We start from the raw sequence: 18,110 nt of genomic DNA on the forward strand, positions 1-18,110 counted from the left end.
GCTACAGAAGGCTTGCTAGCAAGTGCTCATTCTAGCTAGAGTAGGAGCACTAGCCTGCAACCCAGCAGTGTCAAATAGAGGCAGGAGGATCAAGGGTGTTGGGTTCCAATTCCAGCACCACGTAAAACCAGGTGCCCTGGCTCACATCTGCGATCCCAACACTAGGCAGGCGGATGCCAAAGGGTCAGGCGTTCAAGGTCATACTCCGCTTCACAGCAAGTTCTAGGGCACACTGGACTAGATTCTGTGTCAAACAGAGAGCAATTTCTAAGCCCCACTTTGAGACCCACCTCGTCCTACAGACAGCACACAGTAGGTACTCTGAGAACCTGTGCGTTGAGAGATCCCAACTCAACATTTTTAGACCCCTAGTGACTAGCCCATCACAGAGTGACTTGCCCTTCTGCCCTCTCCTGAGAAACCGGAGACCTCAAGATAAACTTAAAAGCTAACACTCCCTGATCCAGGAACTAGCTCACCACACTCCTGCTCAATGTTTAACTGTACAATGTCCAATGAATGCTTGCTTGAGACAACCTATAATCTTCCTGTTAAAGCATGAGCTTTAACTTCTCATCCTTTATGATGTTTGCCTAACTCCCCGATTCAGTTTTTCCCTTTTAAAAACCCCCGACTGCAGCTAGTAGGGGCCGAACTCCTCTGCCCCTGCGAGGGTCATGAGCTCGGTCCCAGTGCACTGGTTCCCCGAATAAACCTCGTGTGCTTGCAGCAAGAACGGTCTCCCTTGAATTATTGGGGCGTTGGCTTATCCCGAGACTTGAGTGAGGGTCTCCCCACTCTGGAGGTCTTTCACCGTGTCTTCCCACCCTCACATGAGACAGCAGACATATGACCTCGCTGTGTGCGAGAGAGCCTTCAACAAGGCCTTACGGCGCGTCTCAGTGAATGTGATGGTTGTGGGACGTGTGGTGATGTCCAGACACATTGTTAACTCTTACATCTGAGAAGCTGGGCACTATTGCATCAAGAGCATAGAGGCCAAGGATGCTACTGACTCTACAATAAGTCAGTTCTCCCACAACAAGGAAATGTGCTTTCCAGAATGTCAGCAGCGTGGAGGCCGAGAAGGCACAGGGTAAAGGGAGAAAAACCAAGCTCTCCAGTGTGGGCACGCCAGGCAGCATCTCCGGCTCAAGAAGTCTTCCCTAGAGCCCGCAAGCATAGATTACTTTATCATCGCCCTTGGCGGGAAGGAGCTAGGATCTTCCTGACCATCTCCCAGTACGGTTCTAACAGCACCATAAACAGACACACATCTGGGGATTAGCCCAGAGGCAAAGCACTAGCCTTAGCATGCCTGTTCCATTCCCAGCTCCACAAAACAGGAATGCAGGGACACAAACTGACGGATGTTTTAAAGAAAGAGCCCACAGAGACTCCCAAGAGACAGATTTATCTAGCAGCAAAACCGGGACCGTGAGGACTGGGTCTCAGAGCCGTCTGAAATACCCAGTGCTTATGCCCAGTGCCCGTGGCCCTCAACATTATTGTCACCCAGTCTGAGTCCCGGAGTCAGCTGGCACCCAGAGCTGCAGCCACCTGCCAAGGTCACAGGTCCTGCCAGGAAGGACAGGGCACTCACGATTTGACCTACCCCACTCTGAAGCGGCAGCAGGGCTCATCGACTCGGGTACCCAGAGAGTCCAGGATGGAAGCCCAAGGAGGAAGGTACAAATGGGGGGGGTGAGGGGAGCGGGGGACAGAGTGTCCCCACCAATCCACATTGACCCTTTCCAGATAATTCTGGCTCAGATGCAGAAAGCGAATCTGCATGCATGCAGTCTTCCTCTCCAAACTGTGAGGAGTGTGTTGTCATTGCTCTAGATAACGGTGACAAAATGCTTTCAGTGAAGAAGACGCAGCGTGTTCCCAAGCCACACCCTCAGTGAGAGGAAACCCAGGGGCAACAGCAGAGGCTCAGGCCCGAGAACAACTGCTGGAGGTGGATGGATCTCAATCACAGGGTTACTGTGGGGACCAAGGTAAGTGAGAAGAGGCGTTTCAAAACTCATACTCAGCCGGGCGGTGGTGGCACACGCCTTTAATCCCAGCACTCGGGAGGCAGAGGCAGATGGATCTCTGTGAGTTCGAGGCCAGGCTGGACCGACAGCCTCCAAAACAATACAGAGAAACCCTGTCTCGTAAAAAAAAAAAACAAAACAAAACAAAAACAAAAAAAACCCTCATACTCAGTAAGTCCTATCGGTGACTCAATCGCCATCGTTGTTCCTGTCTACGGAGTGGGTGGTGTTCAGTATCACTTCCCATGAGCACACTGGCCTGCCTCCATTCCCGGCTGCTCCTCCCCACCCCGGGTATCCCAGACTGCTAAGTAAAGATTCAGACAACACAGGCTGGTGATGGTGCCCGTCGGCAGAGTGCTTGCCTACCAGCACAAGACCCTGGGTTCAAGCCTCCAGCACCACATAAAACCACGTATGGTGGTGCACACCTCAGCATTCGGCAGGCTGAGGCAGGAGGTTCGCCAAGGGTGTGAGGTCAACCTCATCTCGCTGGACCAAGCAAGGTTCAAATGACAATCATAGACCCCTACCCTCCTGGTTGCTTCCTCGGACTAGGATTCCTCTCTGAAGTACTATGGCTTTCCGGGTCAGATAATTTTTTGCTGGTAGGAAACTGCCCTGTGTGGTAAGAACCACGGGCTGCTGTTCACCAAATGGCAGTAGCCTGTCCCCTGGCCGGATGCAAAACCAAAACTAGCTCTGCTAAATCTCAGGCTGAGAACCTGTTTTTAGATGTCCCCTAGAAACCGCCTTTTCAATAGTCTCTTCTTTAATAATAATTTACTTAAAAAGATAAACAAACAGCTTCAAGAGGATTCCAGACTGACAACTATCCAGTCTTTACTGGGGAGATGTCTTCCTCCCCAGCTGCAAGCTGAACCAGGCGATTAAAATTCCATCCAGATCCTACCCGTTAAGCCCCCTGCTTGCTCCCAAAATTGCCCTTGTAAAGACTCCCTAGAGTGCAGCGGGGGAGGTCCTGAGGATCACCACCAGTGCTGCCTCACAAGGTCAGGTTCCGGTTTCCGCAGCAATGCCGCAGAGCCATCTGCAACCTAAGCCTCCTGCAACGTCCCTGCTCACCACTGGGAGGCAGGGGCGTGCTTCCCGGCGCTCCGCCCTCTCGGTCCGCCTGAGAAGTGGTGACAGGCCATCTCATCAGAGCTCCGCGGCCGAGCAACCCCGAACAAAGAACAGCGATAATGATCAGCTAAATTGGAAAGCTGTTGGAATGGGATTCTCTTTACTCGGGCAATTATTAATAAATGAAAGCACAGGAAAGACCGGGGAGAAAGGGATCATTTAATTAAAGTTCTAATGAAAATTAAGCCATTCCAGAAATAGAAATGGTGTTTATACTGTTCCCATTTGAGCTGACCCAGCTAAAGCCCTGTTTGCACAAAACAGCGGCTGGACTCATTCCGCAGGGCAGGGACAAATTGTCCTCCATTGAGGATCCTCGGAAGGCTGCCAGCCTAAGCAGTAGCCTGTCCCACAAGCTGCACCTTAGACAATACTAGCTTAGTAACACAGGAAGCTGAGACAGGAGGATTGCTGCCTGCACCACGGGGCAAAGCCTTATCTTAATAAAAACAGGAAGGAAGGGCAACGTAGATGAAAAGACTGGGCATAATCTACCTCAATCTGTAGGTAGACCCAGGGCTGGTCTCAGGCTGGAGTGGGCACAGTACTTAGCTTCTGCGAGGTGACTTACGCAATCGGACGGCCATGATCCCATCAGCACCAGGCATGGGACAAACCTCCACCCACTGTGTGTGAAGGTGGCCGTGTCAAGCCTTTCATTCATTCATCACCTCTCCTGGGAGAATGCCAGGCTGGGGAAAAGGAGTTGATTTTAGGGCAGGGGGAGTGTGCTATATGGTCATTTGGGAAGCACTGATGGAGTTGAGGGCAGGAGGCCCATCTCGCAAAGAAGCCTAGCTTGTGCGTCCATCTTGGGGATGGCACGGGAAAAGCTATTGTCTCGACTTCCAATAGCTGGACCAAGCAGAAGGGCTCTAAAGCCACCCGTGTCTCTGCAGATCAGGCGACTGTCGCCTTTTCTAAGTCATCTCAAAACCACAACAGGAGTGACAACTCCTACCAAGAAGGGCCTGACTCCAGGTGTAGAATCCACCCATGTGCAGGTGATGCAGAGGCTGAGAGGGTAGGCGTGTGGAGGGGGGCAGGCTGATACTTTGTTTTATTTAACTAACAAACAAACAACCAAAATGAACACTGGCTAAGAATGTTGCCGTCTCTGACTCATCCACAGGCTCCTGGGCATAAGAGTAAACTCTGCCCATTGTCTGTGCTTTGAGCTCTGGCCCTGTGTATAGCTGGTGAGCGGAGGCCTAGTCATGCCAGGCCTCCATCCCTCTGCCTCTTGGGTTTACTTCAAGCTGACATGAAGCCAAACCAGGCCTGTCACTTGGGGCACCATCCATGTGCCTGGCCCAGCCTATCATACCCAGGTCTCTTTAAAAAGGATAAACACACCCATATAAACTGCACAATAAATGCATGCCTATGACAGAAAATGGAGCAAAGAATGGCCCAAAAGTTACTAACATTCTTTTGTTTTCCATCCATGTCGGTATTGTGATGGTGCACGCCTTTAATCCCAGCACTCGGGAGGCAGAGGCAGGCAGATCTCTGTGAGTTCGAGGCCGGGCTGGACCGACAGCCTCCAAAACAATACAGAGAAACCCTATCTCATAAAAACCAAAAAAAAAAAAAAAAGAGAGAGATAAAATCCCACCACGAGCATACATCTTACATTTAATATGACGTAGCAAGGATTTCCCCATGCTGTATTTATGAATAATTATTTTAGAGATTACAGATAGAATACCATATCCTTTGTATGAGTCCAAAATTTATTTGAACTATGAATACTAAGCTGTTTTCCAATACTGTGACTGTGGTTGCAATTAGTCATTTTGTGCAGAACTTACAAGGCCTCTAATTTTCCCTTTGCACGGATGCCTCCATGTAGAATCACTCCCTTAACTATTGTGTACATAAGCTTCCTTTATATCTCAGCCATAAACATTGCTTAGGAAACACCCAGGATGACGTCATTTTGCCGGGACTCGCTAGAACACAAGGATCAACAGATCTTTAAACACCCTGGACAGGCAGAAATCTGGGGGGGGGTCTCAGGGTCCGAAGTCCAGAACTGGGTCTACCTTGCAATTTAAAGTTTGAAAATGGGGCTGGAGAGATGGCTCAGAGGTTAAGAGCACTGACTGCTCTTCCAGAGGTCCTGAGTTCAATTCCCAGCAACAACATGGTGGCTCACAACCATCTACAATTCAATCTGGTGCCATCTTCTGGTATGTAGGCAGAACACTGTATATGTAATAAATAAATAAATCTTTAAAAAAATAAAATAAAGTTTGAAAATGTACTTAGCCACCTAGAAAAAAAAAGATCATGTCGCCTGGCATCTGTAATTCATAGGGCTCTAGTCAAGAAGGATGGGAACGTCACTTATGGACCAGCCTTGCTGACTAGGAAGCTTTCAGCACTGAAGTTGAGTCCATGGCATTGAAGGACATGCACACGTGGACTCCAGTCGACCAGACACCTCATTCAGAGCTTATGCTCCAGGTTTTTCACCTGTACAATGGAAACCATGAAGAAGCGCCTGTATAGGCTTGTTGTCCATATTAACACTGGCAATTCAATGAAAGAGCTTCTCACAGAGATCAATGCTTCAAAGACAACAGTGGACCTCATCGGTAGAATTGTGTTCCTGAATGACTCTCGCTTGGGGGACAGCTACAGGACACACTGACCATGTTGTCTCTCAGGCAAGCTCTGGGATGCATTCTTGGAGCCTGAATCCAGCCAACAGCTTGATCCAGCACTTACTCATAGAAAGTGACTTCCCTTCCAGCCATAGTCTGGCAAGGGCAAGCAAGGCTCTGGGATGGGTTAGGGCGTGAGGTGTCTGCACTCCAGACTGCAGTTCCTGGAAAGTGTGCTTGCTCTAAACTTGGCAGTTGTTTCCAGGAAGACATTCTGGCAGCTGATTGCTGGTTGTCATTCTGGGAAGAGCTACAAAGTGGGGTCTCTCCAAGAGCACAGACGATAAGTGGTAACTGCGGCCTAGTGCTAAGAACGTGGGTCTGTGCATTCCAAAACTGTTGTCCTGGACTGGGGAGGGTGTTATTCAATGGCAGATCACATGTCTGGGTTCAGTCCGCAACATCGAGAAAAAAAAAAGGAAGTCAGCAACTTCCAGCCTGGCATTTCCTGCGTTGGCTTGGACCTGAGCAAAAAAATACTGGTTCTTTGTTGAGGCTGGCCCTCGTGTAACCCACGTCCACCCAAAACTTGATGACTTTGAACTTCCATCCCTCCTGCTCCGTCTCCAGGTTGCTGGGATGGTCATAGGCACGTGCTGCCACACCACACCAAGTTTAGGCCTTGCTGTGGCTCAAACCAGGGTTTCATGAATCCTAGGCAAATGCTCTCTCAACTGAGGTATGTCCTGAGTCCAGATCTGAGACATTTTCTTGAAATACTGACCCCTAGGCTGATTGCCACAGTCTGGTTTTTAATCCATCAGTATTGTTCCTTAAGTGATAGTGCTCATTCCCAGGTGATTCTGATATGTAACTCCCAGACTTGGGTGCCGCCATCCTACCCTGAGAAAACTATCAAGAGGAGCTGTGGAATATGAATGAGTTTATTCTGAGGAATATCTGTTTAATGATGCAAAGGTGTGTTGCACTCTTTTATGTTGTATTTGCTTAGCTCTGTAAAGCTGTGTTACTTTGCATGTCTAAAACACCTAATTGGTCTCATAAAAAGCTGAAATACCAATAGCTCGGCAGGAGAGAGAAAGAGGCGGGGCTGCCAGTCGAGAGAATAAATAGGAGAAATCTAGGAAGAAGAGTGAGGAGATCCAGGAGCAAGAAAAAGAGGAGAGGAGGACACCAAGGGCCAGGCACACAGCCACACAGCCACACAGCCAGCCACAGAGTAAGGAGGAGGAAAGAAAGATATATAGAATAAAGAAAGGTAAAAGCCCAGAGGCAAGATGTAATTAAGGAAGCCAGGCGTTGGGGCATGTAGGGGTGAGCCTACAATATTGTCCATGTCCCTTGGTGGACAGGGGATGGGTACAGGTGAGATATTTAAGGAAAGTAAAAGGAAAACCTCTCTCTCTTGGAAGTCTGCCATGCTTCTGATCTCCCAGCTTGTGTGTAAGTGCTTTCTCCTGTTAATAAAAATATTTGTTTCCACATTACATTGGTTGGCTTACAGTGGTGCATGCCTTTAATTCCAGCACTTGGGAGGCAGAGGCAGGCGGATCTCTGTGAGTTTGAGGTCTGTCTGGTCTCCAGAGTGAGTTCCAGGACAGTCTCCAAAGCCATACAGAGAAACCCTGTCTTGAAAAACAAAAAACAAACAAAACAAAACAAAACAAAAAATAAAGTTAAGGAGAAACAGGAAATTTAAGTTAGAAAAGCTGGCTAGAAACAAGCCAAGCTAAGGTTGGGCATTCATGAGTAAGGATAAGTCTCAATGTATTTATTTGGGAGTTGGGTGGTGGAACCCCAAAGAGCAAAGAGAAAAACAAAAACCTACATATTGGTATTCCAACATGAGGCTAAATTTCCACATAGGGCCTGAGAAAGCTAAAAGAAAAAGGAAATATGGCTCCTTTAAGAAACTCTGCCATAAGACAGAGCACTTACACAGCCTTTTTCATGCTAAGTAGAAACAAAAAACTAAGTAAAAAATGCATACCACAGTGCAGGGCCCTGGCATTCCAGAGCTGGGGGTTCAATGCAGTTTCTGGTCACCTATCTCGAAAGCTTTAGGCTTGGCTTTCATGGACTTGAGGAGGGGGCAGAGCCCCCAAAGAGTGAAGAGGTTTTTGTATTTTTTTTAAGAAACAACTAGAAAGAGGGAAACAGTAGAGATGAGGACACTAGTCCCACAGATATTGAGGGACACTTAGTCATACATTCAGAGTGGAAGCTTGTACTTGGGAACCTGTGCAAGCGCCCACCCCCCATTCCCGAGCACTTCTAGGTGTGGTGTGCTTTGCATCTCTACTGCTCCTCTCTTGGTCTCATTCAGAAGTGGAGGCTGGGTGTGGTGTGTGTGTGTGTTACTTGCATGTGTAAAAACACTACAGTGCAGTCTACAGCCATACCACCCTGAACGTGCCGGATCTAGTCTGATCTCAGAATCTAAGCAGGGTCGGGCCTGGTTAGTACTTGAATGGGATACCTACAGTGTGAACTGTGTCCTTAGATATGGAACAATATCTTGGAACTATAGGAGGTGTGGGGATTTCAGTGAGAGATCCCCCTCCCCCTCCCCCCTCCGTCCCCCCGGCCCCCCGTAGTGTATTTGAACACTTGGTCCCCAGTGCTGTTTGGGGAGGTTTAGCAGGTATGGCCTTGCTGGAGGAAGCAGGCTTGAGGGTTTATGTAATCGTTTGAATAAGAATGACCCCTGTGGGCTCATATATTTAAATGCTTAGTCATCAGGGAGCAGTACTACTTGGGAAGGACTGGAAGATGAAGCTTTGTTGGCGTGGGTGTGGCCTTGTTGGAGGAAGTGTGTCACTATGGTGGGTTTTGAGGTTCCCAAAGCCCACACCAGGCCCAGTCTCTCTCTGTCTTCATGTCGCCTGCTGAAGTCTCGAGTTTTCGTGTCACACACACACACACACACACACACACACACACACACACACACACACACCACATGAAGCCTCCATCTGAAGAAGCTCTGAATAAGACCGAGAGAGGAACAGTAGACATGCTTCCCTTCAGTCCAAACTCTGCACGCCTGAGGATCTGCATGCAGAGCTCTCAGCTACTTCTCCAACACCATGTCTGCCTACATGCTGCCTGTGTTCCCCACCCACCCTGAAGACAATGGACTAAACCTCTGAAACTATAAGATGCCCCAATTAAATGCTTCCTTTTGTTTGTGTTGCCATGGTCATGGCTTCTCTTCACACCGTGAAAACACTTTCCAGTTTGTTCTCTATTTCCTGATGCGATCTCTCGGTTTCCTGCTCCTTCTACCATGCCTGACAATTGTCCCTTTGCCTTCCCTCACAATGGAACCATAAGGCGAAATAAACTCATCCTTTCCAAACGCACCTTTAGCCATGGTGTTTCATCATAGCAACAGAAAGTAACTAAGGCAGGAGGGAAGAACTCATTTTATGCTGCTAACACACCCACAGGGGCAAATAGTGTCCAAGTTTTGCAAGGTAGTGGGCTCTGTAGGGGGAAGGAGCTGTTCGGGGAAGTGAGTGCTGACAACGAATCACAGAGATCAGATGCTACTGGTCTCAGTGAGAACCCACCTTGCATGGAAAACCTGGTACCCATGTAAACGGCCATAGTTTTCCAAAGTGACTGACACCACCCACCACCACCGCCACCGCCATGGACTTTAACACTTTCACAGCTGCTGCCGTATGACACCCCCACCCACAGTGTTTTCTGTGGTCAACCCCAGGAGGCATTCATTTTTTCTTCCACCCAATAAGCTGAAGATGTATCTCCAGACTCCTGGACCCCGTGGATTTCACACACCCAGCACAATTTTCCTTTCTCCCCACAGCAGGCAGCAGGCAGCCCTCGCCCTGGCCCTCATACTACATACATTTCTAGCAGAGTCTGTACTCAGACCTCAGGGATCACATGTATGGGGTTCCTGGATTCTAAAACTTGTGGCATTGTTTTCAGAAGTCTGCCAAGGAGGACCTTGGAAAAAAAATAAAAATAAAAGCCAAGAAGGCTTCCTAACTCCCTCCCCAGATCACACAGCTAGACTGACAAACACTCTATAAGACAAAGAAAGGTCCTAGATGTGGTAAAACTGCCAGTGTCCCGGATTAACCCACTCTAATAAAGTCAGCATCCCAAACTCTGCACATTTAGCAAACACCAAACAAGACATTTTTTCTCTCCCAGCCCCTAGCCATGAGCTTTTTAAATGTTAGAGCTAAGCGTGTTTGGGCATTTGAATTCACCTCTGTGCCCCCACAACCCAGTAGAGGGCCTTACCGGCGCATTAGGTGCTCACTGGGTCTCTGCTGGATGACTGAGTTGCATAGAAACACATACGGCTAAAGCAGGTCCAGACGTACCTAGTAAAAGCTTGGTTTTATCTTTGCATTCCGGCGTGTTCCATGGGTTGTTGCAGGAGCCCCAGGGCAGCACAGACACAAAGGAGGCAAACAGGTAGAAGAGTGTGTAGCAAATGATCACGTTGTAGTATATGGCTATGAGGACGGAGATGATGAGCATCGCGATGCCACAGCCTGCAAAGGCAAAGTTGCCCGTGTTGACGTCATCCCAAACCCCGCGCGAGGCTCTCACCCACGCAGATGTCCCACTCGGGTGGATGCACAGACAATGGACTCCGTCTACCAGGGAAACACAGACGGGCTGCCAAGGGCAGGGATGACCAAGGGGGAGGAAGGGCAAAGCAGGTCTTCCCCCACCTTGGTCTGGGAGGCGGCAGGGGAGGGAGGGCCAGGAGGCAGAGAGGAGAGCTGCACTCACCCTGTAGAGCTGGGATGGCCTTCCACACAGACACGGGCCCCTGGCTGGCAAACTGGCCCAGTGATACCTCTAGGAAGAAGATAGGCAAGCCAGCCAGCGCTAGCATCATCAGGTAAGGGATGAGGAAGGCGCCTTGGAAAGACAGGGGGAAGAAAGAGTCAGAAGGCACAGGCAGGGCTCTGGCCCAACTTAACCCTCTGGGCTGGGGCTGGGCACCTCAGAATAAACTGAAGAGGCTTTGGATGTCCCAGCTCAGCAGAAGGCACCCATAGGGTAGTTTCGGGCCGGCTTCCAAAAACCATAAAAACATCTGTGGGAACACAATTCTTGCTTCAGTTTCCTATACCAGACAAGAAGATGTGTGCTAATGGTCATTCGTTCTTTACAGTGCCTCATTTCCCATCCAAATTAAGCATTTTTTTTCCATAAATCCACGCCTTTCACCGGGCCTATGGCTCAGCTAAGCTGGATTTGGGAAGCCTCTTGTACAGGAGTCCAAGGGCACCACACACCTTCACCCCACCAGAGCTTGGCCTGTTCTGCCTGAGGGCAGCGGGACAGCCACTCACTCAGCCGAGACCCTGCCCACACACACACCAACACTGCAGAGGTGTTGCCCTCCAACTCCCTTCTCAGCTCCAGACTCATGCCTCAGCCCTGCTTCTGGGGAGAAGCTCCCCACCCCCACCCCTGGCCCCTGGCCCCAAGTACCCTTCGGTTCAGAATATTTATGTGGCTGTCTTGTCTAGATTGTGAGCCCACAGAAGCGTTTCTCTTACAACTCTGTTCCTCAAAAGGCCCAGAAAAGCTGCAGGGCCTCTGCTGCCTTGCTGGATTCTGGAGAGTTCTTTCTCTGCAGGGATTCTCGGGTCTGGAGGGAATTACCAGGGACATTCTCACAGGAGTCAAGGTCACTTTGGGGAGTAGAGATGACAGAGTCCAGAAACCTGTGCTCAGTTGAGGGAACTACATTCCTCCCCTTCCTCCTGACTTCTTCCGGGTTGGTCCTGCAGAAGGGCATTTCCTGCTGTAGTCTCCAGACAGGTCCCAGGAACTACTGGGCTGTAGCTTTGGGCTTCCTCTCTCCTCTTTCGGTATAGATTTTTTTTTTTTTTTGGTTTTTCGAGACAGGGTTTCTCTGTATTGTTTTGGAACCTGTCCTGGAGCTCGCTCTGTAGACCAGGCTGGTCTCGAACTCACAGAGATCCGCCTGCCTCTGCCTGCCGAGTGCTGGGATTAAAGGCTTACACCACCAACGCCCGGCTGGATAGAAAATTTTAAAAATAACATAAAAATCCTTCTTTTTTTTGTGAGACCCCTCCTGTCCTGGGGAGGTAGAGCCAAGCTCCCCACTCTTTCTGTAGGGCGCCTGAGCCGCACTGCGGACAAAACCCGGCTTTTCTCTGCAGTCCCTTGAAGGCCCTCAGGACTGGAGGAATCAAGGGCGGACATTTGAGCAGCGGGCAAAAGCGCTCTGTTGGATCTCTCCTTGCTCCATCCCCACACACCAACCCCGTCCCGGGTTCCTGCAGCCCTAGGACCAGCACCTCCTCCCGCCCTCCGGCCCTCACTAGGGAAAGAAAAATAATGAAAACCCAGCTGGGGCACTTATGCCCTCTCAGTTTCCGGGGCACCTCTGATTGCCAACACCCCGCAGGCCGCATTAGTACTTGTCAAGTTTCCTGTTCGGAGCTGGAGGTGCGGGGCGTGGAGGAGGGTGTCTTCTATTTCACACCGTAGCTGCGCCCTGCTGCAGCACGGGTTCCACTCCAGACACCAAATACCTCCTGGAGCGGACCTAAACCCGGGCCAGAGGACTAGGCGAGGGGCGCGTTCCTTGCACCTTTGGTCCAGTAGAGGCTGACTTCCTGGAGGGTCCCTGTCAGCTGTCCTGGATCTAGCAGCCAGCCCCGTCCCTGGACCTCAGGTGGCAAGCCAACGGACCCTGACTGTGTTGAGCCCCTTCCTGGCAGGTACACCCCATATCCAGTGAGTTCTAATGCGTGCTCCTTGGCGCCCCCGCTCGTCTTTCAAAGGAAGCGTCGTTCATACGGTGAGGACACGTGGAAGAAGGTTCATCGTTGCTAAACGATTGAGCTAAAATCAAATCACCCCCCTGCCTCTTCTCCAGAACGGGTGTTGGGGTGGGGTTCTCCTGAGAAACCTCTGATTAGGCACACCCCAAGCCCCCCACTGCTAGCTGGCTCGCACCCTGCAGACTGCCACAATTGTCCTTTTCTCAGCCTCCAACCTAGAAGGAAGCTCGGATTTCCCAGTTACGACCTTAAGCCGGACATAATTCGACTTCCAGGACCGCAGGGCATCCGACTCTAAAGTGCATTTCCCGCAATCAAGTACAGGCTTGCAGACTGATGGCCTCAAACTCGAGTTCAAACATCCCTGCTTTCCTGTACTCCTGGAGGGAGACCCAGTCCCCAGCCTTGGCCGGTAGAGGATCCCGAAGAGGATCCCTATGCCTCAGCTGAACCCATCTCCACTCTGAAATCCAACAAGTTCCATTCGCTCCTGCAGTCTGGCCTGCAGAAGCCCAGGCTGCTCCAAGCTCCCCTCCCAACCTCCGCCTAAGGTCTTCAGATGCATCCCCCAACCCTCCAGTGCCCGCCCCCTCCGCACGCGGAAAGAGCTGAAAAGCCATACCTCCCCCGTTCTGGAAGGCCAGGTAGGGAAACCTCCAAACATTGCCCAGCCCCACTGCGTACCCCACCATGGACAGGATGAAGTCCAGTTTGCTGGACCAGTTCCCTCGGGCCTTATTCTCATCCCCTTGCTCGTCCTCCTGAGGGCGGAAAAGCACATTGTCGGATAGCAGACCCACATAGGTCCTCAGCAGGCCCCATTCTGCCCTCCCCCAACAGCTGAGGGTCCTTCCCCCGCAAGCAGATCCCCGGTTTCCAAGAGGATGCATCGGCAAGCAAGACCCCAAATCCGGAAAAAAAGGATGCATCTACGAGCAGAGCCCTCACCCCTCACCCCTGCACTGAGTCTTTTAGCAAGCAGGCCCCCAAATTTTATTCTAAAGATCCACTTCAATCAGTCCTCTGACCCTGTCTCCCCAAATCCTCCAGTCAGGGCACACCAGCAAGCAGCCTTCCCCCCCAAACCCTGGTCCTCTGTTAGCAAGCACATCTGTCCCTTCATACCCAACCTCTCACTGTTTATTTGGCAAGCAGAACCCCAATATCATGCCTGGAGTTCCCAGCAAGCAGGTTCCTAACCAATTCCTCCCCCAACCCCATTAAAAAAAAAACCTCACCGCATACCCCTCCTCAACCCTTTCTTCAAAATGTGTGCCAGAAATAAGAATTTAATGCTTGAAGCCAGCCATAGCCCCTGCCTCACTGTCAAAGCTTACATACAGGCAAAACCTGTCTAGTCAGCTAATTTTAAAAGGTGCATCCTTCAAACCCCGGAGCAAGGGAAATGGGCGGGACCGAGAATTAGAGTTGAAACAAGAGAAAGAATAGAGAAGATTGACGTGTGAAAAGACAGCCGCAACCATGACTTCTGAGCTGGATCTTTCTAGTAAGTAAGCAAGGACAACTCCCTGCAAGTGGCTGGGGCTCAGCCTGTGTTCACATCCAGACGGTGGGGGCCTCTCTGAGGCATCTGCCAACTTAAGTAGTCTGTGAATCTCGGGGCTCATGTCTCCAAGCTCAGGTGGACCTGATTCTAGGAAGCCTCAGCCAAATGAGTGAGGGGGGGCACCCTGCATGAACTCTAAAAATGTCCCTGACATCCAGACCCCGGGGTAGCCTGCTCCCCAGGTCACTCTTCACCAAGGTTCTCTGGCTCAATGAAGATAAAGCAGCCATGGATGGTCAAGAGAGAAGGCAGCCTGGGAGAGGAAGATGAAGGGCTGAATGAGCATCAGAAGGGGCTGAAACATTGGGACTCTTGGGCTTCTCTTTGAAGTTCCATCGCTGTTCCTCCACACACAGTCCCCACCCCTAGCCCCACCTTGCAACACAGCTCAGCTTTGTCGCAGTGCAGAGGTAAAGGGAGGTGTGGGGAACATATTTTCTACTCCGCTGTTGGGTACATGCTGTTAGAAGCACCTACGATATGATATGCAGAACAATGTTCTAGAAAGAAATGCTCAAAGTAAAGAAATGTGTCAATGCAGGGTTATTTCTAGTTACTCTGATGGCTGGATGTCTGAGTTCCTACAATGTAAGTTCTGGGGTTTGGGATGCAGGTGATTAGCTCTCTAAACCCTACATGGTACATGGTGGTAGGTGACAATCTGACCCACTCTCAGCCTGAGCTCTGGCCGCACACCTAGCCCATGGATCCAATGTTGAGGGGAAGCTAGAGGAAGCGCTGGGATCCCTGAAACAGGAAAAGAAGAAATCTGAGAAGGAAATCGCTGGGCTGAGACGGATCAAACGGAAACCTATAGAGAGGGAAAATTGCCTTTCTCACTGGTCCAGAGATTGGGGTTCACTCTGCAGGCTTTTTTCCTTTCTCGGGTTAAGGGGTAAATACAGGAGAGATCCAAATGGAAAGGGCCTGAACTGAACCTTATACAATTCAGAGGGCCTGTGTTAGGGGAAATTTTCTAAATTAGATACTGAAATTTGGAAGGGTCTAGGTTAAGAGACCCTGATGTTTAATAAACTTCAGCAGCCTCTCATTAAGAGTTCACAGGTAGTACATTTGGCTCACCAGGAAAAGCTCTCAAAATAGGCTCCATCCATCTCCCATACCACCCCAGGCTTGTCTCTGGGCTTCTTTTTGAATCTGAGTTTTTTTTTATTTTTAAAGACACGAAAAGACCCAGACATTGATAGGACAGGGATTCGCGTCTGTGGCAAGATGCAGAATCTATCTGCTTTTATTTAACGGATCTGCACCGGTTCTATCGCTGAGGCTGGGAAGGGCAATTCCGAACCTTGCTGGCACTGTCACTGCACACCCCAAACCTTAACTGACGACCTGACCCCCCTCCCACCCCCGTCCCCAGCAGTGCGAGCTTCCGAAGCCCCAAAGCTTACTCCAGCATCCACCACCTGCATTGCCAACACGTTTCCCCATGAGCATACGTGCACCCGCCAGGGCCCAAGTCTCCTTCGCGCGGTTGGAGAGCAGCAGGCAGCACAGCCGCTTGTGACCTGCTTACCGGGATGGTAGTGGTGGCCATGCTGCCCGGAAGCACCGACGCGATGCCATCGGTACCCAACACCACTGTGCTCTGGCTCATGTTCACCCAGCCCACGGCTGGGGTATTGTTGTGCTCCAGCGTGCCCTTGCCCACACTCACATTCACGTCCTCCTCCGGGCCACGCAGAGCAGGGATCTTGCAGTGCAGCGCGTTGCTGGCCCCAGCGGCCGCGGGAGGGGGGGTTGGCCTGTGCGCTGTGCCCTTCGCTTAAGTCCCGGAGGGCCCCGGAGGTCGCTTGTGCCCGGGGGCTGCTGAGTTTACAAAACCCTGCTCCGGGCTGCTGGGCCTCGCAGGTTCTCGCATCCGCGGACTGGAAAGTTTGGGCGCCTGTGGAAGCTGACCTGGGCACACGTGGTACCGCGGCGTTGGCGGTGGCTGGCAGGTCCTGCTCAGGGCTGGTCCTGGGTGCACGCGGGCTATCCCGGTGGCCCGGTACTGCTGCCTCCAGGCTGTTGGTTGGCTGCTTGTTCATTTCCTTAGGAGCACTGCAATCCTGCAAACACAACGTCAAGTTCGTGCAAAACAAAAAAAGGTCACGGCTGCATCAAACAATATATACATACATATATGCGTCTGCATACACAGACGCACGCATTCCGGGTCCAGGCACAAAATACACAGGGGAGCAACCGGAATCGGTGTTTCTCGACTCGCCAGTGCCTTCTGTAACCCTGGGACACGAAGATGTTAATGTCCCCCCACCCCCTTGGAGGATGAACTAAGAAAGAAGCACGAGTGGTTTTTGGAAGGGGAAAAGAGGCGGGCAGTGTAGAAATAACCCTACAGACAGGAGCTCCCTGCCCTCTGTGGATTTCAAATCAAGGCTACGGGTACCACATCCCCTTCACCATTGTGGAAAGATTCTTTAATTTTCCGCCCCATTTCCTTTGTCATTCAACAATGCACATTGCCTCTCCCCCCCTTTTTCTCATAGACAAGCTGCGATCACAAAACCGATGCTCTGGCCTAGACCACAACTGCAAACCACATGGGTTAATTCAAACTCCAGTACTCCAAACCTACCTTGGTCACCCAGGTAGCAAAGTCAAGGATAAATGGTTTTTATCAAAACATTACCAACAAAAAACAGTCCACCACGGAAGTAATAAACCAGATAGAACACACAAAGTGGTAACTGGCTTTGAGCCTTAAACCCTCTACACTTGAATTCACACCCCTAGAAATGTATACAGATCTTGCCAATATTTTTATTTTGCTGTTCGTTCCCAGGAATATGATATCCTTCTTTTCCCTGATTTTTGACTGAGGACCAAAACTGGCCAATAATTTTCATTAGTTTTCTCCCTGTTGAACGTAAAGACTTGCCAACAGTGGGTTTCCCCTGTGGCTTTTTCATGTTTACCTTCCAGAGTTCCATGTTAGTATAAATAATTCGTTCACTGTAAAACTAATCAAGTTGCCGTCTCCTCAACCGAAAACCTCCCCGTTAGCCCGCTTCACAAACGCACAGACTGAGTTTAAGCACAGGAAACCCAATACCTGGACTCCAGCCGGCCTTCTCAACAGCTCCTAAGACCCAGAGCCACTTGCGAGTGCGCTAATCCTGACTTTCAGCACCAGGGACAGTGCCTGGGATCCGGATCTGGAGCGGCTGACTTCTCTGCTCCAACTGCTAAGGAAACCTCTCTCTGCCCTCAGACAAAGCTTCCAAGTATGAACAGAATTCCCGGACTTCAAAATGGTTCTCTGCCTCTCTCCTATTGCACAGATATTTCCAAAAAGAAATACCCCCAAACGAACCTGTCCTCCTGATTCCCACATCCACCTTTCCTCTTAAGAGAATAAAAGCAAGCACTCACCATGTCTGATGCGGACAACAGACTGAACCGTAGAGTAAAACCCGCTACTGGACTAGGGAACAAGAGGCGCTTTCTATATCTTCCCGGGAAAGGCCAGGTTTGCGTCAGTGGGAAGCAAGGTGCCCTTCGTTTGACATCTTCCTGATAATACGCGTTTGATAAATCATTGCCCCTTTGGATTCGGATTTTAAAGGGACAACAGCCTGGAGTACGCTGTTCTGTTGTCACTCGGGCAGGAGGGGGCTGCGTGCGTGTTTGGCGTGACTCATGTGGGTCTGATTACTAAACCAAAGCCAGTGGGAGGGAACAAGAAAAGTTTGCCTCCTGCTAATTAAGGGAAGCATGGGAGAGGCACGTCCCACTGCGCCCAAGACTCCAAGACAAGGCGGAACCCCCAACCAAGTGGATTGGGCAGTGGTGAGGGAGGGGGTTAAATCGCTCCTCTTCCTATCCCATCAAATTCGCTTTAGGCCTCCTTGGGTCTCTGTCAGATTCCAGAATATCA

General features: G+C 50.5%; 1 protein-coding gene across 1 annotated transcript in view; it reads right to left on the minus strand.

Annotated features, from left to right (window-relative positions):
- Slc6a5 (solute carrier family 6 member 5) overlaps positions 1 to 17,885 on the minus strand; it is a 55,882-nt gene extending 37,997 nt beyond the window's left edge. The window contains 6 exon segments of the mRNA XM_013122862.3: positions 10,186 to 10,359; positions 10,604 to 10,735; positions 13,262 to 13,400; positions 15,744 to 15,956; positions 15,958 to 16,278; positions 17,606 to 17,885. Of these exon segments, the coding sequence (XP_012978316.2) occupies positions 10,186 to 10,359; positions 10,604 to 10,735; positions 13,262 to 13,400; positions 15,744 to 15,956; positions 15,958 to 16,278; positions 17,606 to 17,608 (982 nt within the window). The 5' untranslated portion in view covers positions 17,609 to 17,885.
- Between the last annotated feature and the right edge of the window lie 225 nt (positions 17,886 to 18,110).

Source organism: Mesocricetus auratus, unplaced genomic scaffold (genome assembly GCF_017639785.1).
Source record: "Mesocricetus auratus isolate SY011 unplaced genomic scaffold, BCM_Maur_2.0 Super-Scaffold_100030, whole genome shotgun sequence".
In the NCBI taxonomy this organism is placed as follows: domain Eukaryota; kingdom Metazoa; phylum Chordata; class Mammalia; order Rodentia; family Cricetidae; genus Mesocricetus; species Mesocricetus auratus.